This window comes from Etheostoma cragini, chromosome 5, assembly GCF_013103735.1.
Source record: "Etheostoma cragini isolate CJK2018 chromosome 5, CSU_Ecrag_1.0, whole genome shotgun sequence".
NCBI classification, from domain to species: domain Eukaryota; kingdom Metazoa; phylum Chordata; class Actinopteri; order Perciformes; family Percidae; genus Etheostoma; species Etheostoma cragini.
In genome coordinates, this window is record NC_048411.1 from 9,103,703 (window position 1) to 9,130,866 (window position 27,164).

Sequence of the window (27,164 nt, forward strand, 5' to 3'; positions counted from 1 at the left end):
TTTTATCTCCCCTTTTCTTTGTCCTTGTCCTTCTTTCCTACCTGTCTCTCACTCCCTTTCATTTACTCTTTCTTGGTAAGGGTTTGATGAATGACTAGATAAGAATATGTTTTTGTTAACATGTCTGGCTTCTATATATATCAATATATTAACATCTAAATACATTAAAACAAAACTATATTGACTCCCATAGAGTGTTCTTTCTTTTTTTAACACTAGTGGCAAAACAAACAAGTGTTGACATGACTAGTCTAGTCTGACAAGACCAGAGTGTGTTATCCTGAAGTCCGTCTTCATCTGAAACAGGATTAAGAATAATCTAGGGACTGTGTTTTGATCAAAAAGGACTCATTTATCACTAAATTGAAATTTCTGAAAAGAAACTACTACATCTGTTTGGAAAAGCTCACATTCGCTCACCTAGAAAGCATTCAACAGATGTTTTCATGCACATAGTCCCATTTTTGTGATGTGTCACTTCAACATCGACCAACCCAGCACCAGATTTCACAATAGAATTCCTAAATTGGCGTTGGAAACCGTTTTACAGTAATATCTGAACGACATTTAGGTGTGAATGTTTCAAAAATGATGCAGTCATCAGTCTTCATGACTGCACTGATTCAGGCTAAAGATTCCTCCTCTGAGTCTAAATGTTTGCTGAACGGCTTTGTGGGATAGAAAATCATTGTCTGTGACTTTGGATTCATGTGATATTTAGTCAAAAAGGATATAATATAACTCTACAGGCAGATTTAATTTTAGATGTTTGCAAACAGGGTAGAAAATCCAGTTTATAAGGGTCACGTTAATGTAGCTCTGCAGGATATGAAAACCTCACCACGATTTCTCATCTCGCTCACACTTTCCCTCCCAAACACAGTCTCGGCTAGAGAAACAACACATTTCGACGGCGCACACTGTGTGCACCTCACACACACGCTCGCTTAGCGTGCAGCATCTCGATGAGCAGGTTGTTGCAGGGCACCTCTCCGCTCAAATGCATGTAGCACAGGTAGTCCTCCGCCTGGGTGCTGAGGGAGCGCAGCTCCGGCAGCCGCACAACCAGCTGGCTGAACTTCTCCTGGAACTGAGGGTAGGTGGACAGAGTGTACTCCAGCAGAGCCCCGTTCACCTGCTCCTGGACGCCCTCCACGAATGCCTGGTCTTCCAGCAGCTTCACATCTGCACACAAACAGACACACACACACACACAGAGGACAAACACAGATCATGACTCAGTGAGGGAAACTTTGAAACTGCTGATGTGTCTGGCTGTCCCATTTAAATGCAATGGATAAAAGAGCAATGGACCATGCTTTGCTGTGGCCATTTGATTAGGACAAAACAATTGACTGACATTTTGGATTGCTCTGGTGCCACCGGAGGTTCTGCCAGATGTCCCTAATTTTCGGCCAAATGAACGTTACCTTCCTTTTCCTTTGTGTCTAAACTCTGGACGATTCATGAGGACTATGGTTAACTGCTCCTCAGATCTCTGCAGGGTAAATCCAGACAGCTAGACTATCTGTCCAATCTGAGTTTTCTCTTGCATGCCTAAACAACTTTTGAACGTACACATGTCCTACCAAAACAAGTTCCTTCGCGAGGCTATTTTGCAGAGGCACCGTGGCTCTGTCAAGCACTGTAGCCCAAGACAATTGTGATTGGTTTAAAGAAATGCCAATTAACCAAAGCACATTTTTCTCCCATCCCGGAAGGCTGTATAGACTTGTGCCAGACCCTCCTTTGCAGCGCTGTGGACATAGGTCTGGAAATGCAAGACATATACAGGATAAACATAAAAGTGGCTGCTGCTCTAACCTGACATTGATTTTGATAACAATGGTCATTGTATCCATTTTATTTCTTTGACCAGTCCACACCACTTTGTTTTTATTCAATTATACTCAATAAACTTACATTTGGTTTATCCAACTTTGTTTCCTTACTATTTCTTACCCATCCAGGATATAAGTACAGATGTTTTGGTCCCCTGGGTTTTGGATGCTTTCTACGTTGTTTGGTTTTCTAGTGTCATGTACTGGTAAGCAGCTGGTTTGTTGCGCAGTGGGGTATGTTATCTCGGTGTTTAAAAGAAAATCTTTGTAGGTTAGGTACCAAGTGAATCAAAGAAAGGGTTCAAATCAAGGGCAAATGAACTTGGGTAAAGGTGCTTTGAAGAGGTTTTGGCTTTCATCCGGGGGACTGCGTCAGTTCTAAATAGCTTGGTTTCCCAAGTCTCTCCTACGATGGATGAAATGTATAGGGAAAGTACTTGCCTTCTAGAAGATTCCTGTTTTCCTTTGCAGATTCTTTCAACAAACAATTACATACTTGAATGGAAGCTGACTACGTTTTGCCCAGAAGTGTTTTTGCACTCAAGCTACTGAAAGACAATATTGAGTTAACAATGTGACTATTTTCATTTAGAGAAAAAATAGTCTGCTCTAGTATGTTAGTATTGTAATGGTACTGTATATAAGTAAGTTCATATCAGAAAGGAGAAATAAACTGCGTGCGTGCGTGCATGAGAGTGTGATTGTGTGTCTGTGTGTGTGTGTGAGAGTGTATGTGTGTTTGTGTACGCGTTGGTGTGACAATAGCCGAGCCCTCCGTTGGACCGGCATTCAGCATCAGCTGAGCCCATCTTGGAGAATCTATTCACACAGTAATTAAATGTTTTGAATCAATGTTCTGAATCATCTTTTGAAACTGCTTAAGGGCAATTAAATTACCCCCGACAAACCTGACTCTGAAGATGAGGGAGAGTGAGAGTGCGAGCAATGAAGCTGCAGGCAAACACAGCAAGTATTTTCTGTCTGACAAGTGCTCTCCCCATTCAAAGGCTCTTTGTTCCCCGCTTGCCAGCGCAAAACAGCAAACACTTCTGAGAATCTAGGCAAGCCACATCTATGCTCTCTCCATCTGCGAAAGCCGCTACATGAATGTAGGACCCTTCAAATGATAGACCCATCCATTACGTTTCTTTTGAATGCCATTAGTGGACAATGGAGGAGGATGTCTTTGTTAATATTGGCTTTTGTCAACCCTAGAAATTTAATTTAGTGAATTTATTAAAGAGAAAAAGGCCAGTTTGGAAAACACTTGTAACCTTACAGATAAAGAGGTATTGCAGATAAACTGCAATTGTGACATTTTTTCATTAAAATGTTTGTGTTGCTATTCAAATTCCGCCAAAGTACAGCATCAGTATGGCCCTGCAGCCCCACCAAGTTGATTGATTTATACCCACCACTCTTCTGGCAACACCCAATCTACAGGCTACACGTGTAAGATCAGGCCTATGTTCAACATCCCAATTATTTTGAGATAGGTCACTCCAGGATCAATCTTTCAATCTCTTACTTACACTAATATTTAAAGGAAGAGAAACTGTTTCCCAGTTTGAGCTGTTTAAGCCTAACAAACTGATATCATCTTATGAAAAACATCACAATTAGCAGCCTTGTTTCCTAAAAATTAAGTTCCCATACAACGACAATATTCTTTATTAGGTTTTGAGGGAAACATATTTTCTCCCCAGATTACGTTACGTATGCGCCAATATAGATTTTTCTTGGGGACGAGAGCCTCTGCACATGGGCTCACGCACGTAACATAGCCTACGTTATGTAACAAGCATGCTTAATTTAGACCAAACCATGATCTTAACCAATCAAAAGTGTTAAATATGTTATCAAAATGTATACAAAATACATCTGAGAATGCATTTTGGTTACATGGGAACGCAATACTTTAAGAGACAGGGCTGCCGATGATGATGACCGCTGACTAGCAGTCATTATTGTTTGTTTTTTAATTCAACAATATCTGCATATTTATCACCGGATGAAGCAGAAAAGTAGACTCACTGGGGTTGAACAGGAGGAGGAATTTCAGACAGGCAATCTCTCTGCGATCCAACTGCAGCGCCCGCAGCCTCGCTGCTAGCTCCTGACCTCTCTGGACCATGCTGGACAGAGTCGCCTCAGCTTGGGACAGGATGAACGGCAGCTCCACCTGAAAACATAGGCTACTGGTTATTTATCAGTCATTTATATACAGTACATGGGCAGAAACATTATCCAACAGATGGGATAATCTCTTTCTTGGTTTTAATAGATGCTTTCCTGTAAATTATTAATGTAAATATCTGATAGGTACAATTACCCACCGTCCCCACCGAAATTGCCCTTGTAAAAGTGTAGAAAAGTACAATACTCTCACCAGATGAGTCAAGTTTTGTTCATTTGTGGCTCATTTTCTATAACCAGGTGTAGCATGAAAGCATGATGGGTAGAATTAGCAAGCTAGCTAACTAACTATCCAACAAGCTACCAAACAAGCTGAGTAACTTTTTAACTGCCAACATAGCGCACTCGTGGAAATATACTGTTTTGACATGACTCATTTATTAATGATTCTGCATCATCCGTATTAGAGAAAAGAATCACTTCATCCAATTATGCTAATTTCGTTGTTGCTCATGTCCATTGTCACTTTTGCATTTGTATTGTAGCTTTTGCTTTTATGTTATGGCTTTAACATTTGTGTTGTAGCTTCTTTTTTTTGTGTTGTAGCATTTGCATTTCTGTTGAAGCGTCTCGGCCACTACATTCAAGCCATATAAATGAAAACCCAAATATTCCAAAGGTATCTGGTCTACATTCTAGTCCATTTGATAAATGGAGCAAACACATCGGCCTCCACACAGGAAATACAGTCCAACAATTTGGAAAAAAGCCCAATCCTTATACACATTTTGAATGTAGTGTAGTGGAAGTGAATGAAGCAGACAGTGCATTGTGCTGATGGGAAGTTGTGTGAGGGAGTTGTTACCTCCTGGCCGGTCACCAGCAGGATACTGTCTTCCTGGCCATGTTGCACTTGTCTGAAAATGTGATCCAAGACCAGAAGTTCAGACCAGCAGTTATGGAGCAGCTTCATTTGATCTCCCACCTTCAGGAAACACACACACAAACACACACACACACACACACACACACACACACAAAGACGGACACAAAGGGGGCGTTAAAGATAAAAATACATTATCTTAAAGGGCGAATATTATATAGCACTTTCAAGTTTTAACTCGTAGTTTCAGTTTTAACTAGAACATATTTACATGCTTTAATGTTAAAAACACACTTTATCTTTTTCAGACTGCACATGACTGATATACTTGTTTTCACCCTCTGTATGGGACAAAAAACAGTTGAAACCGCGTTTATTACAGCGTTTTAGCTCATGGAAATTTCTCTAAAATGTATTTACCTTTTTATTTGAATGCTACATTTAACATTAAAATCCAACATTATAACATTGTACATATGACAGAAAATACAGGAAAGCATAATATGTCCACTTTAAAGCAAGGCCACAGTGTGGGCTCACCCAGTGAATACATGAATACACTGTAGCTTTTTCCCTTCTCTTTGTTAGAGAAACTGATAATGGTGATCAATATTCTGCAAAGCCTGTCAATAGTGTTGATTATTTCACTGTCACTGTCTCCCACAGCCTCTATGTTCATGTTGTAGAGAAGTGAAAATCAATATCCTCTTTTTAAATTGTATTTTCTATATTACTGTGTTTTGTATACGAGGGTTTATGACACGACTGCACATGGCTGATCCTCTTTTAATGTGTAACCTCATTCGCTCATTCAATTCGATTCTGATTCTAAATGAATAGAAGCATATTATCCAGAGCTGCATTTCACCAAAATAGGTGACAAAAACTGATCAAGTGAAAATGGGAAGACCTTTAAAAACAAGGGTGAAAAAAGAAGAGATGAGTGTTGGTATTTGTGTGTGAGTGTGTGTGCTGATGCTCTGTGTGTTTGTGTTGCTTTATGTCCCGCGTTGTGTATTTACAAGCGTTGTCTGAGACCTTTCTAACCTGCTCACCTCTCCCTAACCTACCCCCACCTCTCCTCAGTCACATCTGCTCTGCTCTGGGGGATGGGTGTGTTTTTGGATTGAACCCCCCCCCCCCATCTTCGTTGCAATATTGTCTGTAAACTGAAGGACACGGCAGTCAGTAATTCTGCAGCCACAGCTGCTAATAAGCCCCGACACACATCCATCTGATACCAAGCTGACAGAATTACTGTGCGTCTGAATGAAACTATATATCAGTGGCGGAGGAGAGGGTCCAAACTGGTTGGTTGCATCTGGAACTGTGCAGTGGTCAGGGTTCTGGATGGATGTACAGTGATCAAGGAAAGGGTTAAGGAAGCTAGAGGTCTCGATGACCTCCCGCGCTTCCTCTCCGAGAGGAGTTGGACACCCAGCTGCAGCCAAAAAAATAAAAATAAAACTCAAACTTTGCTGAACGTGAGGAGAATGGCTCTATGTAATCCACATGGATTCTTGATGTTTCTGTCTGTAAGAGCATGGAAGTGGGTTTGATTGATTCACAAGGTTATAGTTTACCTGTCAAGTGTCGTGTTTTACCTCTGAGAGACACAATTTTTATCTCACAGCCATAATAAATGACTGATTTTTCATTTAAGTGTCATGCCACTGACACATAAATGAAAATTGTGGCCCATCTCTCACACGGAATTACATGACCCCAATACACAAGTAATTTCATCCATAGCTTCCTGTCCAATGTAAACACAACATACTATACTTTGCACAAAATGAGGAATACAGAAAACACATCACAGGAGCCACAACACGATTGTGTAACCCATACATTGTCCAACAAGATTCCATACATAAAACAAAACTACACCCAAAGAACAGGGAATGTCACTTCCAGAAAGAGAATCATCGATACAAAGCCATCTGCATTTTGGTCAATAGGTCAAAAAGTTAAAATGTCTGGGATTGTTTCAGAAAATTATAATAATCCTGTGAACCAAACAGTAAGGCTGCTGTCAGCTGGCCAGCAGAAGGGGAAGAGCTACCAGACGGGGTCGTGATAAAAGCAGAAGTATTAAAGAGCGTTGGTCCTGAGCAATTTAAGGTTTACACCATTGTTATTTCCCTTCATCCTTTAATTTTCTATTATTATTCCCATTACTGAACTCTATACTAGCAGCATTTTTGCATTTCATCACATAAGCATTTAAGACCAATTAATACCTGCTCCATATTAACCCTTGCTCTAACACTGACCAATGTATTTGGACCATTTTACATGTTTGTACTTTTTTAAAGTTTTGCAAATAGGATAGCTTCTATAATCTTTTTACTGCCATATCAGCTTTCTAAGAAACCGTTAAACATTCGGTCAGACAACAAAACCATTTAAACAAGTTTTACATTCGGGAAGTTACATTTTAACTCTCCTTCTATAGTAGTAGTTACCAAGTCACCTACAATACTTGGTGGGTCTTACTAAGTCAATGCATTCACAGGTTAATATGATATCGTACAAAAAGTTGTGCACAATAATTCCAATGGTATGGTGTAGTTGGTCACGTGAAGACCGGTTAACGTGACATTCAAGTTTCAAATTTCAGTCATTTACTAAACTGTTTCAGTTAACAGTTTTGTATACCAACAAAAGGTCAGAGTCATGCAGCGACAACCAGAAAGTCGGGGCAAAAGTCTTGAGTTTTCCTTGGAACATAAACTCCGCTCCCCTGCTTTAAGGCCTTGTGTTTTATGTCCCCCGCGTCTACCACAACCTTCTCCATATGCAGACCAGAGTGGCGGTCAATGTGGTGCATGCAGCAACATAATACATACGAAGAAGAGCACATTAGTTTTCATAGCTATATGTTTGAATGCTTTATGAGAACAGCAGGTCCTAGTTGGCTGTATTTGGCCATTTCTTTCTGTGTTTGGGGCTATGCTTACGGTGTGAGAATATGCACATTATGATTCCTTTGGTTAAACATATTAAGTTAAAGTACTGGTTTAAAGTAGGAGTGTAAGAGACAAACAAAAGGCACACATTGTTTCTGACAATCCTCAAGCTTCCACAGGTGGCAGACTGACAGTATTCAATTTTGGCTGATGTTGTTAGAGAGATTTCATATCAGCAAAAATGTCTGGAAGTAGCAACATTGGCACACTATATATTATATTTGTATCAAACTTTAAAAACCAATTCTGGTAAAACTAAAGTAGCAACCCTTTCTGCAACAAAACCAGGAACAACCATTCAGCAAATTTGGATTTAGCTTGTTTTGAGCAAGTAGAAGTATTAGACAACCAACAGGCTCATCTATCGTGGGTGAAATTGTATGGCTGGTTGCGTGGAGGTTGGCGGTTTAATTCCAGGCTCCTCCGGCCACATTTGAAAGTGTCAATGAGCAAGACACTGAACCCCAAGTTGCTCCTTGGATGCTGCAGGTATAGCTGTCTACTGCTCCGATTGCTAGGATGTGTTAAGAGGGAATAAAATCGCACTACATTGTACTGTGTGCATATTACTACTAATAAATAAAGTAATTCATTGACTAGTATATCATGCACTAATATTGTAGGTGGTGGTGGGCGTGTTCACTGGGGTTTGGGTGGAAATGATAACAGTCTGTTTGTTTTCTTCATCTGTTTACCTGTTTTTGGGGCTTTGACAGAGAGGGGGTAAGCCACTTTATGTTGACCACTCACACACTTATTTGTATCAAAAAGGAACTTTAATCTATTTTACTTTTTTTTCATTACCTTTTGCAAGGTCCATAGGTACTATAATTTTCTGTGGTCTAAGATCAATCTTGTGTTCGGGTGATTCAAGTGTGAAAAAAACATCACTTTAGTAAAATGTAAATGGCCATCTTTCAGTTTAGTCAAATTGGAGCACCTTACCAGCACTACAGCACTTATAGTCTGTTATGATCTGTTTATTTTTTACAACTACAGGCAAAGAAGACATTGTTTCAGGTATTATCTATCATTGGAGTCAGTTGAGTCTTTAGAGTAAGCATGTTTCTGGGGAAACATTACATTGGCAAACTGTCATTTCAGTTGTTCATCATCAAAAAGCCGTCAAATTGGAGTACTCAATTTCTGTTATTACTTGATAAACAAACACATAGATGTTACAAAGTTTTCTTTAGTTGTTCTTGCATAGATTTATTTATAATGTATTATAATAAGATAATTTTAAAACAATGACCACTTATATTGACTTATAACTTCCTTGTATTTGTATTGCTTTACTTAAAGCACTAAATAAGAACTTAAAATACTCACATTAATGCATTATAACAATGATTATTATGTACTATGTATGATCCTTGCAAAAATGACAGTGACTGACCAGCAATTATGAAGTATTATAATACTTGTAATGTAAGTCCCCATAACATGATTTATAACGTGTCATGATTATTGTTATACAACATTATGAATATTTATGAGTGCTTATAACTAAAGTTATACAGTGCTATGAGCAGATTATTACAATTGACTTAATTGGTTTAAGTGCCTTAAACCTGCATTCTATCTAAATTCCAGCAGGGGGCGACACATGCGGTTGCAAAAAGAGGTCGGTTTCTGTAGAAGTCTATGAGAGAGTGACCCACTTCTCACTTGATTTATTACCACAGTAAACATCAGTATAATGAATTTATGGTCTCAATCGCTAGTTTTAAATCTCCTGCAATATAGGAGGATCTTCATTTTCTGAATGATGGTCTCGTTGATTTTAAAATCGACGCTAAAGCAGGGGTGTTTTTATCCATGGCACAAGAACTTAAAACTTAAAGAAGCGAAATCTTACCTCAAATTACGTAGGATAACTTTCAGCAGCAGTTGCATCCAAATTGCCAGTGGAAGTGTGTAACGTAATGTAGAGTGTAAGCGCCGTTGGCAACTCTCAGCTAACGTCGCAGTCAGATACTGCCCAACAGTCTGTGGCTCCTCCCTCACTCCTCCCTCTCGTTTAAAACTGTCACATACGCAACCAGGATGGCTGCGCCCGTAATGGCACACTCAACGATTCATAGCAGATCTCCATAAACTAAGGGGTGACGTCCCACATGCTCTGTCCAATAACATTAACAGTCTATAATTATAACACATAAGTGTTTTTATGATGCATAACAGACATGGGCATTATAGAAGGTTCCCAATGCTGTTACACTAGTTGGTAGCTAAGGGTAGTTATCCAATGCATCTATTTTCAAATCTTCACAAGTTACTTTTAAATTGACATTGTTGAGTCGTCTGTGCTGCTTTACAGTTTATCATTTCGTTTATCATTTCGCTTATTCAGTTCAGTTTATCATGTACATTGTGTTCACTCCCTCAGCAACATCTTCCATGTTCAACAGGTGAATGGAAGGTCAAACACAAGACACAACAAAGACCACATCTGGGGGAACTGCAGAAATCAATAGCTTCCATTCTGCTAGCGATTTAGCAACAATGTAGAAGAGTGCAGCGAGAGCAGAGCAGTGCAGAGGAGACATTTTGCCGTTATCGCCTGCATGGAATGTAATTATCCAGCCGAGGGAAACAGCTCTTTCAGTGCAAGGCTTTCTTGGCAAAAATATGCACAGCTTTGTTCTCACTGCCCATGTTGGCTGTACACTGTACATAAGAATGGTCTGACTATCAACAGAAATACATCAGATGTGTATAACACAAGGTTTTGAGAAGGCAAAATAAGGCTGTACAGTTGTTATGAGGAGAAAAAAAACTGTCATATCGTTTCACATACCGGAAAACTACCGATGTGACCTTACTGTACAAAAGGCCTGCCTGTGTTTTCCTATAAGGGGATTCATTAATGAAAACTAAGAGATCACTTTATTTGACAGACTACTGACCTAATTTATATTTTCTGCCATCTGAGAATGGTAAATACATTTCCCACGCTAATATACCAGCCTTTCCTTCAACCACAGATTGCCCCTCTCATGTTTACGAGCACAGTGACATAATTCAGTCTCTCAGAACCTAAACAGCAATTAATATTGTGTATTGCACATTATAAGTAATTAATCATAAGTAAATGAATAGTGTTGACTGGATCAATAGTTTGATAGATTATTTTTTGTTTCGTAGAAACTACACCATGTATGTTTGTTATGGTTTTGTTGAGACACTCACAGCTCTTGGTGAAGGTTAGGTTTAAGGTTAGCAAAAGATGATAGCAAAAGCATAGAAAAGAAGCCGACAAAGACTTTCGAGACGGGCGTTTTTACTATAGTGACATTCAAATGTAATGTAATTTCTCTCTGGGGACCTTTGGTTGGCTGCTGTGGCGGCTCAATTTCAGCCAGACACTGGCCCCTGTGGGTTTGCATTCCGAATGCAGATGCTTGAGCAGTGGCTCACAAAAGCGCCCTTCGTAGTGTCTATGGAATGCTCCGGGTGGATCAGCAGCTCCGCGGCACTTTAAGATGACGTAGTATTAAGAGTGACAAATGTAGCGAGTTGTTTGACAGCTCAAAATGCTGCATGGGTAGCTTTCACCCAGGAGACTGTTTGTAACCCCACCCACAAACTTTTCCTTTACCCAATTTTTCAGTTAATTGTATGTCCTTATCCAGAGCGTAAAAAAGTGAGGCCACAAGTCCCAGCCAAGCGTGTTTAGATATGATGCTAAAGGAGACTAATAGCGTTTATAAAAAAACGGCAAATGTACCTGACCAAGGGTCTGTATTTGACGCCGTAGGAGTGAGAATGCGCTGGGTCTGTTATGGTCTGTTATTGCCGTTAGAGTTGTTAGCTACCAGTTCTAGCATTTGTGCTGGCTGGGTTCAGGGTAGCTAGGGACTAGCTGTGGCTGTGTCCCTGCTGCTGTTATCTACTGTTATCGTCAGCAGCAGGGAATTAAGGCAGACAGGCCGGAGTGCCTTAACTTGCTAACTTAGCATTAGATTAATCAAGTTTAAAATGTAAAAATGTTTGGTAGGTGTTTAAAATTAAATTAGTTTTATCTATATTTGTTATCTTGCTATCAGTATGAAAAATGCGTGATACGTGGTACATATACAAAATACATGAAAAATAATTTACGCTAACTATTTGAGTTGAATGAAGGGTGGGAAAAATGTCAAGCTACGGCTTCATCCTGCTCCTTTTCGGACAGATTGAACATAGTATGAAACACTTTATACATGTTGTTTTCCTTTTGCTGTGTTGCCACTCACTTATTGTGTTTTTATATTTGATTGTATTGTTATTTTTGATTTGAAATAAAAATAAATTTACAAAATAATGAAGACTACCCAGAGAGCTGACGTTACTTGGAGAACTTCTTCAGGGATTAACCCAGTACTTTCAAAAGAGTCAATAACTTTTTGAGCGTGTTGAAGACTGTTGTAACGTTATAACATTAAGGTACGGTTTAGCCACCAAGCATTGGGATGAGCCACTTGTTAATGTAGCACATTAGCACATTGGTAGTTGGATCAACGTTAAAATATAAGTACAATTCTGTGAGATTGTAAAGATTTACATCTTCAGCCACAACAAAACATAGAAAATCTTTATTTAAACTAAACTTGATCATCATGTTGTGTGCAAGCACCATGCAAAATTCGCCCCATGAGCAATTCTAAGTAATGAAAGCAAAACTGTTCGCGCACAGCTCCCCCACCCCTCCCCCAAGCAGTTGCTAGTAGCCGAGGAAGACACGGAGAATTAAAAAAACATGATGAACTCTTCAGAAGAGGTCATTACATTTGCTCGGTTTTCTGCCCGCGAATGTAGCCGGATGACACAATTATCTGAACACAGCCATACTGAGAAATACAGAGAGAGTTGCGTGGAGGTGATGGTCTTATTTAGCTTAGTAGGAACTTATTTGGCAATGGCTTAAATGTAACAAAAGTTCATTAATATAAAAACGTTGATGCTGTATTGCAGAATTATTACATTTAAAATTAGATCTTTAAATGAAATTACCATCCTCCACTGACCTTAACCAATGCACATTAAAGACTTCAACAATCATGCAGGTATTTTTTTTTTATAAATTATAAAATTCTCAGTAGTTTTACAGTGGGTTAGGAAAAGAGTGCATTTCCAGACAAAGGTTCATTACTGATTCCTCTACAACAGATGTGTTTAGTTTCAGTTATGTGTGCATGAATGTTTGAATGTAAAGGGACCCACTGAGACTGCATATGTGCGAGTTTAGTCATTTGTATATGACAATGCAAAACAGAAAGTATCAACCACATTCTGAACAACATGACAACAAACAGTGGTTGAATTGTTCCAACGGGGGAAAAGGTATCCTAATTCAGCACTTGCATAACATTACCATCACATGTGTTTTGGATATATTTTTGGATCTATTTACATTCATACCATGGTAAATTATCCCCTCAAATGTATTTTTCTATGCATTTTGTTGCATACATTTAGGGCTTGACATTAACTCTTGCTCACCAGCCACTGTGGCTAGGTTTTTTTTCATAGTTAGCTACACAGCATATTCACTAGCCACTATTTTGTGGGAAATAATGTTTGAAGGTAATTGTGGTATGATTCAATTTACTTAAATAACTAGATTTACAACCCTTTTAGATGTAAATGACCCCCAAATCAAGATTACATAAACTGAAGGTTGTAACACTGCAGTGTTGTAATATTCAGCTCTAAAAGATTTGGTGACCGACAGACCAACACGGTCTGGTCGGGCACAGTAGCCTACAGCGACCAGTGCTACAATAATATGTTTATTTAATATCCATATTAACAGGGACATTTTCAGCACTGTTTTTCACAGCTGCTATGTGAGAGGCGCAGTTACGCATGTATTTAGGGGTTAGGGCATACCTATTCAAGACAGAATGTGGCGGTACAAAATAAGAACTAAAGGTTCAGTCGACAAAAAAAGGTGCTGGTACCCGCCCATTTTGGGCACTGATGTCAAGGCTGTATCATACTGTACATGAAGTGGAAGTTATAACCATGCTTTGATGCATCACCTCCTATGCATCAGAGGATTTTTCAAATGAAAACCGGTGATTTTGACAGAGAATGTCCAAACAGATGTGGACAAGCTTCAGTGGGGTCTTCAGAGAGCCACATGTCTGAAATGAGGTTGACTATGCAAATGTCTTTGTATCTGTCTGCTTTCAAAAAAAGAGACTAAGACAACAGTTAATCTTAAATGCAAAAGGCTAAACTAGTGAATCTGAAATCCTTTTTGTTGTTCTCATGTAATTACTTTTATGTTGATTGCCTCTTGTGTTTAGGCTGATGAAATAAAAGTCGTGGGATTACTTTAGCAGGGTAAGGGTAGTTAGAGATTTTTGTGTTCCTTTTTATCCAAAGAATATGAAAGTATTTATAATATCTATTATTTGCTAGTGTCTGGGCATCCATAAACTGGGTGTGTCTCATTTCACATATCTGCATCAGGTCCTATGATTGTACTTGTCTTTATGCGTGAATTAATTGGAGAGAAAGAAAATGTGAATAAATAGAGTTTGTTATACAGTATCTTGTACATAGGGAATCTGCATATTCTGATAAAGATTGAATAATGTGTTATTTGTATGTATATTTTATGTAACAATTCCATGATAATGAAAGAGGAAGAACTTCTGTGCTTCCCTCCTGCCATTTCAGCCAAGTATCCCGATTACACAGGCCGTGTAAAGATACCTTGTTCTTCTTAGTCTGAGAAGATACAACAAACCTCATCAGCACCACAATGTGGTCTTTGTTTCTGAGAGAAGGAAGGTACAAAAGTAACAACAAAACAGGCAGACTCTTTCTGGATGTTCTCAGCAACAACGCATTCAATTGTCACCTTTAGCCATTTTCCTACTTTGGGTTCTGTATTTGGACACTGAGAGCAAATGCAATGTTGTACGAGATCATTATCACTGGAGCAACACAAAGTACAAGGATGCGCTGACGTTTAACTCTTTTTTTGTTGTATCAGATTACTTCGCTCTATTAGTGGTGTTGTGTGAATTACCTTATCATTTTAAAATAGTATTAACAAAGACCATGCAACAAACTGATTCAATGAAAAAATAAAAGAGTTTATGCACCCAAATTCCAAAATAAAAACAACATATTTCTCACACATATCCAACCATGCAAAGAGTTTTTGTATTTGTTGCCCAGAATCTGAGATACTGTATCCCTGGAGATATCCTAACATAGTGTCAGCTAATTTTATAGGATTTACTCTCTGCTGGAGAAGGAAAGCTTTGACCGTGTGATGTCGGGAAACTGAGGAACTGTTTCTGGAATGAGAGATGTTGCTGTTGAAAGTTGTAAATGTTACAAAACCAAATTCCATTCACCTGCATTCTGTTGGGGAGCAGATATCTCAAAAACCTGGACAAATAAAACCAAAGTAACTGCATGTTTAGACAGCATTTGGCGATGCGTGAGAAAATGTTTTGCAGGAAAGACAGCAGCTGTGTCTGTGTTAACATTGGCTTTCTTTTATAGAAATTTGTCTTTCCTCACCAATTGTAGAAAACAGATCGTTCAAGCTACGTTTCTAACAGTTTCAGATTACAGGGATAGCATTTTGATGAATTTGGCTTCCTCTACATTGAAGCCACATGATGGAGTTTCTCACCCTGATTTATATCTGGTGATGGATTCAGTACTTATAACTGTCTCTTTCATCAAAATGTAGGCTGGACTTCTTTGGCACTAAGAAGGGAGCAACACTGCATTGTATTTATTTATAAAGCCTTGCCTCAAAAATTGCCGGTATATTTAACAAGCTTGCTGAATTTAAAATGGTATCATTATGGCACCTGCACTATTGATTTCTTGGTCCTAAATAGGAATAACCTGCAGATTCTAATGAAATTAAACTGCCTGATTCCATTTAAATGTCTGCTTAATGAGTTTATGTATTGTGAACGTACATGTGCACTTTGAGTTGTTTAACATTCTGTACTTGTTGTATGTGTATACAGTATTTTGCATCTGTATATTATATATTAATTACTATGTTTAGTAATTTTTGTATGCATTATAATTTTACATGGAATGTAATTGGGGCGTCATTGGAAATGAGAGCATGTTCTCAATTGCCCCTCCCTGAGTAAATAAAGGTGAAAACACTATTTTAGATTAATATGATTTGGTTACATTCACACAACACCACTAATTCAGCTATAGCCTTCTATGCATGACAAGAAAAGAGTATTGGACATAAGAGCGTTTATGTTAATAACATCACTCATGCAGTGACGTTGCCCTATGGTGTTTCCATAATTTATCTCCTGCTCTTTTTTCTTGCTTGTAATTGTAGGTGAACCAAACCTTCAATATGACTTAATGTAGCATGGAGACAGAATAATTCTAATCCCAACCGGCCCGTCAGACACCGCCTCCCAAGAGGGTCTGACCGAGGTTTCTGCCTAAAAGGAAGTTTTTCCTCGCCACTGTCGCACTGTTGCTTGCTCTGGAGGAAACTACTGGAACTGTTGGGTCCTTGTGGATTCTGGAGTGTGGTCTAGACCTGCTCTATCTGTAAAGTGTCTTGAGATAACTCTTGTTGTGATTTGATACTATAAATAAAATTGAATTGAATTGAATTGAATAAGTGAGTGGGGCTCTTACTGTAGAACATGGGTCGGCAACGTTTTTTTGCAGACCCCCCCCCCCACACTTCGTGTTGTATGATATTGAGATGCGTATCAAACTGGGCCTACATTAACAGGTATGGCGGTGTAAAGCCCTTACATGAACATACCTTATGGTGCATACAATATAACGCTATTAAAGTAACAATTATTGACATGTTTATATATTACATTTTATACATTATGTTGCAATGTTAAACATACATGTAACCTTAAAGCTTAACTTTTTCTTTGGATTGCTAACTTACAGGCTACCTTCCCTACAGGCCAGGAAGCCTGTCATCAATGGTGTGTAAAAAATCAAAAATGAAAAAATCAAATGAAAACATAATTCATAAATACACCAAATTTTCTTGGCTATTAATATGTTTGACCTACGTTCATTTAAAACTCCAGAAATGTTTTAACATTTGAAAAAAAAAAAATAATAATAATAATAACAAAAATAAAACAATGATTTGGCGGCCCCCCTGCAGTACCTTTGAGGATTCCCTCAGTTCCTGATTGAAGATTTCTGCTGTAGAAGATTTGGGATGTACTGTGCAGCAGTTTATTCAAACACACATCTGCTTCAGTGCAAGCAGAGAATCCAAACAGTGAGAAAGCAGACTCGGCTTTACACTTGTTGCAGGAATTTAAAACATTGACGAGTGATCAGCTCGGTTAGTGTGGTTTCTAGGTAAATAATATGGTTAGAGCATGTATAATAACCTAGAAACCACCAGTATAGTGCATAAAGGGGCGTAGGTTTTGCTTCCACATGGGAGGATACATCAAATTATAACTGAGGGTGTGGAGGTCCACCCCCTCCACCCCCCCAAAGGTTTTTTAGTGTCATTGTGGCACTTGAATTCCTGTGTCTGATCGCTGGGGTCCTATTTTCACAGATAAGAAGGATTTAAACTAATATTATGTTTTGAGCCCACTGAACAGTTACGTTTACCTCTTTTGGGCAGTGGGTTTAATAATGTTTTTGGGGGGGCTATCACCGGTCCAAATCTATGCCTATGAGGTCTTAGTACATATCCAAGCCTGTGTCAGTCCTCGGAATGGGAAGCAGGGATGAAGCAGACCTGCTCTGAGTACATAAACTCTGTTTGAATATTCTGCACTATGCATATTTATTTATGTATTACTCTGCGTCACCTCCTACTGCGCATGGGGCCATTTCTATTCATCTGTATATGTGTATATTTTTATTTTTATTTTTTTACGTGTCTTTTTATAATAAATGTACATATTGCTATTGTTATTGTTATTACTCTTTTATTTTTTCTATTTGTTGTAGTACTTTTTGCATGTGTTCTATGTCTATTTAATGTCTACTTAATCTGACGCGTGTGAATGAGTTTGAGCTGCAGTAAGAAGGGAATTTCTCCAGTGTGTGATTAATGAAATCAATCTTATCGTATCTTAAACAAAAGAAGAAGAATCTCAAGTGATTGTTTCTTCATTCATTTTTTTGATATTGTAATTTGGGTATTATTTTTGTTTCTTTGTATTTGTGCTGTAATCAGGGCGTCATTGGAAAAAAGAGCTTGCTCTTTATGGCACTCCCTGACTAGATAAAGGTTATGAAGAATTGGTTGGATCAGGTTGACCATGGCTTGGCTTGACTCACAGGATGGAAGGTAATATTGTAGAGCTGCAAAGAGTATTTGATGAATCGATTAGTTGTCACCTATGTATAAATGAATGAATTAATTAATTAATAAATATTAATTAATCGCCTGCGTAATATACCATGTTTTTTATCGTCATCAATGTGAGGCAATGAACCCCTGACGAAAGGCTGCAACACATTGTGAAAGGCACTCCGAGATTTGTTGTGTTAGTTGAAAGAAAACGTCAGCAGAAAACTGCACTTTTAAATGTAAAGGTCATTGTGTTTTAGTAGTTTCTCTTATATAAAACTCAACAAGGAGTTCCTTCCATTTGCTTTAATTTCAATAAGCAGTTTGTTGTATTCTAGTGGAGTACTGAAAGCAGTAGACAGGCAGAACATATTGCACTTTATGATCTGTGTATTTATTGCAAGTTATATCATTATCACGCTATTCAAAGTTATCGCATCTTTTCCTCATGGGCTGCAGCTCTAATACGCAATTTATTTGATTATCAATGAATCAGTTTATTTCCTTTTTTACAAAAAAAAAAGTATTTTGAACAAACAATTCACACATCCAAAAGTTGGAGAATTTAATTAATTTGGAACAAAGGAGAGAACAAAGAAAATTATAAAATTAAATTATTTTTTTGTAAATAAACGCTGATACTATAACAAGAGCCAAGTGCAGGAAGTTTATGAAAAAGAATAAAAGTTATTTGATTGCAGCTTCTTAAATGTGAATATTTTTGTTGGCACCACTCAACACGTTTGTGATTGGTTTAACAAATTGCCAATAAACCCGAGCCCATTTTTCTCCCATTCCGGATTGTTTTGTGGACTAGCCAGACCTTCCTCCGCAGCAGTGTCGACGAAGGTCTGGCAAAGTGAAACTAGTTGCAGCCCTGTAATGTTGTCTACCTTGTTAGTACCTGGGCTGATTAAGTGTATTCAGCCATTGTGTAAGCAGCACCACAGTTAACCACAACAACATTATGGATTTCTCCAACATGGCACTTCAATTGGACTGGTGCTAAATCCTCCGACGTGTCAATACTGCAGTGTGTCTGTGGCACAGCGCACAAAGACAACACAGCACTGGAGGTGATGGAGTGAGACACTGATGTATGTCCACTCATTATCCCCAGATGTGTTTGTGTGTGGAACAGAAATAAGTAACAGGACACAACAACAACAACAAAAGTCAAATGTGTGTGTGTGTGTGTGTGTGTGTGTGTGTGTGTGTGTGTGTGTGTGTGTGTGTGTGCGCGTGTGCATTTTATGCTTGTCTTCAGTAGGTTTTCTCCTTTGTGAAGCATCTTGTGGGGTGGCAGTAACTAAGTCAGTAGGAAGTTAAGTTGGGAACCGGAGACTTGCTGGTTCAAGTCCCCAAACTGACCAAAGTATGGTGGTGGACTCGTAGCTGGAGAGATGCTAGTTCACAACCTGGGCACTGCCAATGTGTTCTTGAGCAAGGCCACTAACCCCACACAGCCTGGGTTTTCTTTCCATGGGCAGCCCTACACTCTGACACATGTCCATTAGTACATGTACAGTATAGGTACTGAGCATTTTTAGACCTGTGTGTGTGATGTGTATGATAATAACAACAGAGTTTAAACATTGTGATTTGCCCTTGATAAAGAATTATTTTTACTTGTGTGCTTTTAATGTCATTATTTTTGTGTCATTTTGTGCCATTAACATGATATGTTGTAAAATAAGAAGTAACAAATAGGAAACAGGACAACGATCCCCGCTACAGCTTGGGAGTAATATTATAATGGGACATCCACGATGGCCAAAAGAGCATCAGCTGTAGCTGCCGTTCAAGAATTAATAATCTTCAGAAATGAACAGAGCTTTTCATAAGTAGTGTTGATAGTTTTGACCTGTAATAAAGTTGGGCGATACGGAGAAAATCGAATATCAGGAGATTTTTGACCAAATACAGTACATTGATGTCAATATTGTAGGCTTGACAATTGGTGCTTTACCAAAATATTTTCACAATGAGACTTATGATAATGTGGGTAAATGCCAATAAAAGAAAAAATTACATCACAGCCTGAGAAACCAGTAACACTTATTATATATCACAATATTACAATATTCAAAATTTAAGAGGATATCTATCCCCATGTTATTAATACATACATACTTAATACATTGCCCAACCCTAACTTGTAATATATTGCCAGTGTTGGTGGATTGATCCAAGTTTCATAAGTTTATTTGAGGCATTAAATGAGAAAGGTATTGAGGTTGACTTCAATGTCAGTTTTTTACCATTCGGTATCTTGTATTTAATTTTCCACATTTGATGGGAGAAGGTATTCAAAAGGTGCAACCAGTCTAGTTTTTCTGAGTGCTTGTTAGGGGATACTTCTGGCTTTTGGTCATTTTTGAATTTCAATTTTAATTTGTACACTCCTAAACTGATTATGATCGAAAAAAATGTAATGCATAATTTCTAAAACTAATTATACTATAATGACAAATAGATGTAGTGATGGAAAAAAAACATTTAAAATGCAAGCTAGCATTTAGGTGTTTTTCAGTTGCAATAAAAGTGTTTAGCTCTCTATATAGGCTTTTTTTATGTTTTGTGCTGTACACTGGCTACTTGGCTTGTACATTATTGATAGAAATGTTTGAGAAACACTGGAGTACAATGTGTATGAAATCGGGTCAAAGGAAGGGAGATAAACCAAAACAGTGTTGTAATAAGACAGTGGTCTATTGCATAAAAGAAGTGTGTCGTGTTCAGCTGTAAACGTGACATTATCCTCCACCATTTGGAGCGTGCGCATATGTGCCTGTGGGAGCATGAGGATATAGGATAAAGGGATTTGGGACTCACCCTGAGCTCCTTGAAGAATACGCAGCTCCGAGCCCACTCCACGATGGAGAAGAGCGTCTGGTCTGCCATGCGACACATGAGGCTGAAGGTGCTGGGCTTGTCCAGCCGGCCGCGGCTGCTCTGCTCCTGCTGCAGATGAGCCACGATCTTATTCTGCACCGCCAGCTCATCCGGATCGCAGCACAGCAGCTCCAGCACCAGCGGCGGCAGGCTGGGTGGCTGCGGCGAGGCCGACGGGTACATGTCTGGGTAGGGGTATCCTGTCAGAGACTCGGGGGAGCTGGTGTAGTCGGGGCACTCGGCTTTAATGGCCCTGCCAGGGAAGGCTGTGTACTGGTACTGAGCAGCGAGGGGCATGTGGGACTGCATGGCCATACCCAGGGATGGGGGTCCGTAGAGGTTGGACTCGTAGTCTGTAGGCGTGATGGAGCTCGGAGTAGAGGGGAGCAGACTTTTGGAGATGGCCGGCAGGCTGTGCAGGGAGCCGGGGAAGCCGTAGTCGGCCTGCGGAGGAGACGCCGGCGGAGGCGCCACGCTCTCCAGCTTGAAGCCACTGGATCGTATCAAAGCCTTCTTCTGCTGCTTCAAGGCCCTGTCTCTCTTGTACATGGGGCCAAATTTATTCCTCCCCCCACGCATGCGGTCTGCGCGCACCGCTGTCACACAAGAGACAAGAGGTGAAAAACAGATTTACAGATGAAAACACAGACTCTACTGAATTCTTCCATGATCCACCCATTTTGAAAAACTCCTCAATGAGCATTGAACTGTAACAGCAGGGAGGCAAATCATAACTTGCATTTCACCAGTATCCCCAACTAATCCCTAAAAATCAGACATGTTGGTCATTTAGACTTCCCTTTTTAGGGCCGAGAAGAATCCCCAGAGTCTGTGCAGCTCCACTCCTTCTTGTAGTCTAAATAGAGCTTTTGATTTAAAACAGGGGAGTCTCTGGGGTTTTATCAGTAAGTCAAGAATGTGTCCTTTTTCTGCTACGGAAGCAGGTGCTTTCCTGCATGCTGTCTGGGAATGAATCCCATCCCATGTGTGTATGAAACAGCACGAGAGCCACCGGCACACAAATCGCAAAAAAAGGCTATATAAAGGCTTTTTTTTTATGATATGATCGTATCATCGTGAATACACACACTGATAATATTTACACTAATAATAAGTGCCTACAGTATTACATTATTGAAATTTCTGTTGGAATCAAAATACCATGAAATGCACAATGAAAAATGTGCAACAGAGGCAAAAACATAAAATAATAATGGCATAAATAGAGTGATAACATACTTTGTATATATATATATATATACATATATGTATATATATATACTGTGTACATACAGTATATATACATTAGTATTATTAGTAGCCTATCATTATTAATATCATTACATTTAGATGCAAGCAATTATTCGTTATTAAGATGTCCATAAATCCTAAAAAAGGAAGTCCCAAAACACTGTAAGGTTGAACAATACAACAGATGAATGTATTAATATATTAACATGAATTGCCAGCGCAACCCACCAAATATCTACTAATATTTCCTTTACATAATTAAAGACATATTGCACCATGCATTTAATGCCGAAAATGCACAAAAATTACACAGAATGGAGTAAATTAAGTGTCTGATATGTTAAAAAAATTCTAAGAAAACACAGAACCCACAAGTTAAGCCCTTGATTTTTTAATATTATTGTTACTATTAGCAAACGATTATTATGATGTGAGGGTGAAAAGACAAACTAATCTCTGTAATTCCGGGTTTGAAAGTGTACCTTCTAGCCGCATCCCGACGTTGAGGCACTTCTGGAAGCGGCAGAAAGGACATCTCTTCCTCTGCGTTTTGTCTATTTTACACTCCTGGTTCTCCGCGCACGTGTACCTCTTGTTGTTCTGCACCGTCCTCTTGAAGAAGCCCTGAAACCCAGAGACACGTTAGGAAGAGCGGGGGGAGAGAGGCATGCTGTTGAACATTTTAACTTGCAGACTTAACGACGCGTCTGGACAAGTTATGAAACATTTGGCCCAACCCATAAGGGATTAGAAAACACCACGAGCCTATTCAACAGACAGCTTCCGGTCCCACTGCACATGCAAATATGACAACTACATGAAGAACGGAAGAAGAAAAAACAAAAAAAGCATGCATATATATATATATATATATATATATATATATATATATATATATATATATATATATATATATATATATATATATATATATATATAGTATACTATAAATACTGACAACAAAGAAATATAAAATTAAAAAGACTAACACATCTCTTGTCATCATCTCAGCTAGTTTTCTCTTCTCCCACAGATCTTTAAGATAACTATTTATAACAATTTAACAATTTATGTTTCATCTCAGTATTTGAACACCATGCGTATTTGCCAAATCAATATATGTTTACTATACAAAGCATTAAGCTGTTCACAATAAAAATGACAGTAGGGAGAAAACGAAATGTAAACAACATGTTTGTATTTCTTTCTGTTGGAGGTTGGATGTGTTACCTTGCAGCTCTCGCACGTGAGCAGGCCGTAGTGGTATCCGGACACTTTGTCTCCACACACAGGACACAGCTCCTCCAGGTCGTCATCATATGTGTATTCCATAACCTTCAACGTGACACCTGGGACACAAGTACACGCGCGTGCGCACACGCACACACACACACACACACACACACACCCGCACGCACACACACCCGCACGCACGCACGAACGCACAAGCACAACATGAAAAATGGCCCAGCTAAATTTTAGTAAGTTATTCAATGAATGGTCATTTTAAACATCCCTTTCAGTGTGTAGCCTATATCAATTTATTTATATTCACACACACGCACGCACACACACACACACACACAAACGGACGCACGCACACACACAGGCACATGCTTGATGCAAATATAGCATGCACAATTATATGTGGGTGATGTATATAGAATAATCGGAATACAGAAAAAGAAGCCATACACTTCAGGCGTTATGTGGGTAACAATCAGAGTGCCAATTTCCCTTGTTTTTGTTCACCAGCCAAATGGCTATAGTGAATGTTCAAATGTTACCAGTCACTCAGTAGTTTAACATTACTTTTTTGGCTGGCGAGTAAAGGAAATTCACAATCATTTGCATATCCACCGGCATTTGTCTGGTGCTATTTTTTGAGCCTTCGTTACAATGATGGCTTTAATCTGATCGTGCTTCACATGTCTCACATCAGTTTCTTCTCTTCACAGACTTAATTATGCGCCGTCATCTTTAAACTGAAATGACATTTCTTTGTGATTTGCCTCATTCGTTTAAACGCAGTTTAAACAACGCAACATAGCTTCAGTGCTGTCGAGTTGGTGCTGCTGTCTCGCATTTAATGCAATTTAATCTGACATTAAAAATGGAACGAATAAAGACAATTAGAAAAGAAAATAGCTCATTTAGGCTATCTAGGTATCAGTTGATCGAAATTATATGCCTAATCATTAGGCTATAATAATATTAATAATAATACAGCCATGCAACTTGTTTAGACAACTGTATATTTCCTCTATCTATTAAAACCTAATAATCTTGTTCACAGAATAATAGCCTATTTATAGGCTATGTAGGCTCTAGAATATGTAGGCTAGGCTATAGCTCCTTAAATTATTTAAATATCTAAATTAATAGAGCACCTTTAATACTTTAGGCTACATTGTCTGCGTTGATGAATAGTAATTAATGTTTGGGTCTACATGATGAAAATTGTCATTTTTCAGTAAACTTCGTCAGTTCATGAATGTATCAAATAAGAGGCTTGCATCATAAACATGTTCGATGCTGTAGGTTTTATAACAGATAACGTTACAACTATTAAAAAAGGAAGATAATATATAATTTATGGCTATATGGCCTAACACAACACACTTGTTTTTTTTGTTTTTTTCCATCAGTTTGAAACCGCTCCACACAGGCATGCATTTCCTTTAGACTTTTATCTCATTTATCACGGCGGGCAAACTAGTATCCAAAGTCATACATAGCCTAGCTAAAGATGGCCGCATTAGCATTCGCCTCGTAGGCTGTCGAGTTTAAAGACGTATTCAGACTCTGACTCCACTCTGTGGAAGTGGATGTCACGGCCACCGACCTACACGCGTATAGGTGACAGAGGACGCCAAATGCTATGCTTATTATGAATCATATTTGTGTGCATATAGTGCCTTTCGACAGAAAACCACCCACCAAGAGACAGGGTCGTCCCGACGTTTCAGCCTGACACTGTGCCCGGCCCCAAGTGCTTGCTCTTGGGGCGGGAAATCGCTCGGTCTCTGTAAATGAGAGTGTGGTCTTGGCCTAGGCTATCTGTAAAGTGTCCTGAGATAACTCCTGTGATTAGACACTGTAGATAAATTGAATAAAATCTTTCCGGGAGTGGAAAAAGTTAAATGAAATGAACTCACTCACTCAGTAGCCTAGCGTAAGCCTATACGTTAATTGATAGTGATGAATAGGATTTCTTTTTAAAAAGCCCGCCGTCGGAGTCCCTTCGAGGGAGCGGTGAACAGAACCGGCTTTGAATCACACGGTGACATGGGAACTATTCTGTATTAGCCAATATTACCGACAACACGCAGTATTTAAACACGTAAGAGAGAGTGGAAGTGAAGTGATAATAGGGAGGTAGCGGGGAGGCAGCTGCAGATGCGCAGGCCTGAAACAGAGGCGTCTCGTGAGCCTGGGAGCAGACCGGGGCACGCGCGCGCTACAAGGGCTCTCCATTTGGGCTCGCGCCATCAGCACCAAGCATCAGACAGCCTAATAATAATATTAATAATAATAATAACTAAACATTTTTATTTTAGATTTTTATAATTATATATATAATTGCATAGGCTATATAAAGTATTAGTTTTCATTGATATTATTAATATTATTTTACATTTTTAAATAAGGAACCTATTTATTTCTTTTTTATTTCGTTGTTTCACTACATTATTAGGATTCTAAGAAATTATATAGGCACAGTCAGAAGGTTTTTAGTTGAGTAACTATAGGCTACTAATTATTATAGAGGCTACTTTTATTCTTTTGTATTATTTCCTATTTCATTTTTTTGTAAATTGTACATTTTGTAAATCAATAACATTTGACAATTTATATTATATATTTTAAATGATTTTTTTTCACCTACTATAAATAAAAAAAGGAAAAAAAAAGTGCCATTCCATTGTTAGCTGGGTTGGTTCAGTTAATAGCCGTTCTATAACGGGGCTAAAACTGTGCTTGACAAGGCTGTAAAGCGTTGCTGTAATTTCCTTATCAGACAATTATTCATCCTAATAATTACACAACAGATTATAGGGATATGTGGATGCCCTGGAATTACGGCCTGCAGCTTTCAGGACATAAAGCATTTCCTCCAACATTTACCAGGATTTATTGGGTTTAAGTTGGTTGGTCCTTGACTCGAACAAATAAAAAGTCGTAGGCCAATCTATTATGGATACTACAGCTGTGAACGTAGAATAATAGACAGTCTTACCGTGAGCCTTGTCTCCCAACATTGGAACAGCAGCCAGCCAGTTAGTGATGATTGTCTGTGAATTAAAAGCTGAATGTGTTGCTGCAGCCTTGCATGAGCACGAAGGGTATAAGAATGAAAATGAGGAAAAACAGCAATAGGAATCCGTATGGTCAGTGAATGTAACACTGCTGCTTTAACAGCCAGTAGGCTAGAAGTGCGTGTTCATGCAGACCATTAAAGACCTCCGAGTGAAACTCCCTCAGTCCGCTCGCTCTTTACTGCGCTTCCCTTATCACAAAAGTTAGACTGCCGCGCGGCTATTGGTGGAGGTCGATCACGTGACGGACAGACGCTCGCTGCCTCCTCCGTGGTTGAAATGCCTGGACAGGAGAACGGAGTGCTGCTGATGGAGGAGACACACTTCATATGCAATCTGCCAATAGGATTCGAACGTTCTGAAAGACTACTTCTTTATGTTTCTCTATGTATTTCTTAGTTTTTCTATAACTCTGCATTTTAACATTATTTTGGAGCATCATGACAGGGTAAACACTGCGTTATGTAGGCCTAACTAGAAAGACATCCACACTTCCTTTAATGCTGAGCCAAAGGGCCATTACTGCAAAAGGTGAGGCGATGTTACAATGAGATATGTATCTAT

General features: G+C 38.9%; 1 protein-coding gene and 1 long non-coding RNA gene across 3 annotated transcripts; one reads left to right on the forward strand and one right to left on the reverse strand.

Moving 5' to 3' along the window:
- nr5a1a (nuclear receptor subfamily 5, group A, member 1a) lies at positions 1 to 26,762 on the reverse strand. Of its 2 annotated transcripts, none has more exons than XM_034871553.1 (7): positions 26,522 to 26,762; positions 23,512 to 23,630; positions 22,764 to 22,905; positions 20,971 to 21,626; positions 4,843 to 4,962; positions 3,876 to 4,023; positions 1 to 1,185 (listed from the first exon to the last, which is right to left on the reverse strand). In XM_034871553.1, the coding sequence occupies exons 1-7, from the start codon at positions 26,541 to 26,543 to the stop codon at positions 932 to 934; spliced, it is 1,461 nt and encodes a 486-aa protein (XP_034727444.1). In that variant the 5' UTR covers positions 26,544 to 26,762; the 3' UTR covers positions 1 to 931. The 2 variants fall into 2 exon arrangements, with proteins under 2 accessions (XP_034727444.1, XP_034727445.1); XM_034871554.1 differs by having other exon boundaries at positions 932 to 1,185; positions 20,971 to 21,614.
- Positions 4,769 to 9,996, forward strand: LOC117944601. The gene is made up of 3 exons (XR_004656617.1): positions 4,769 to 4,779; positions 7,763 to 7,770; positions 9,824 to 9,996. It is a non-coding gene; the product is annotated as an uncharacterized LOC117944601 (long non-coding RNA).
- Positions 26,763 to 27,164: the final 402 nt, after the last annotated feature.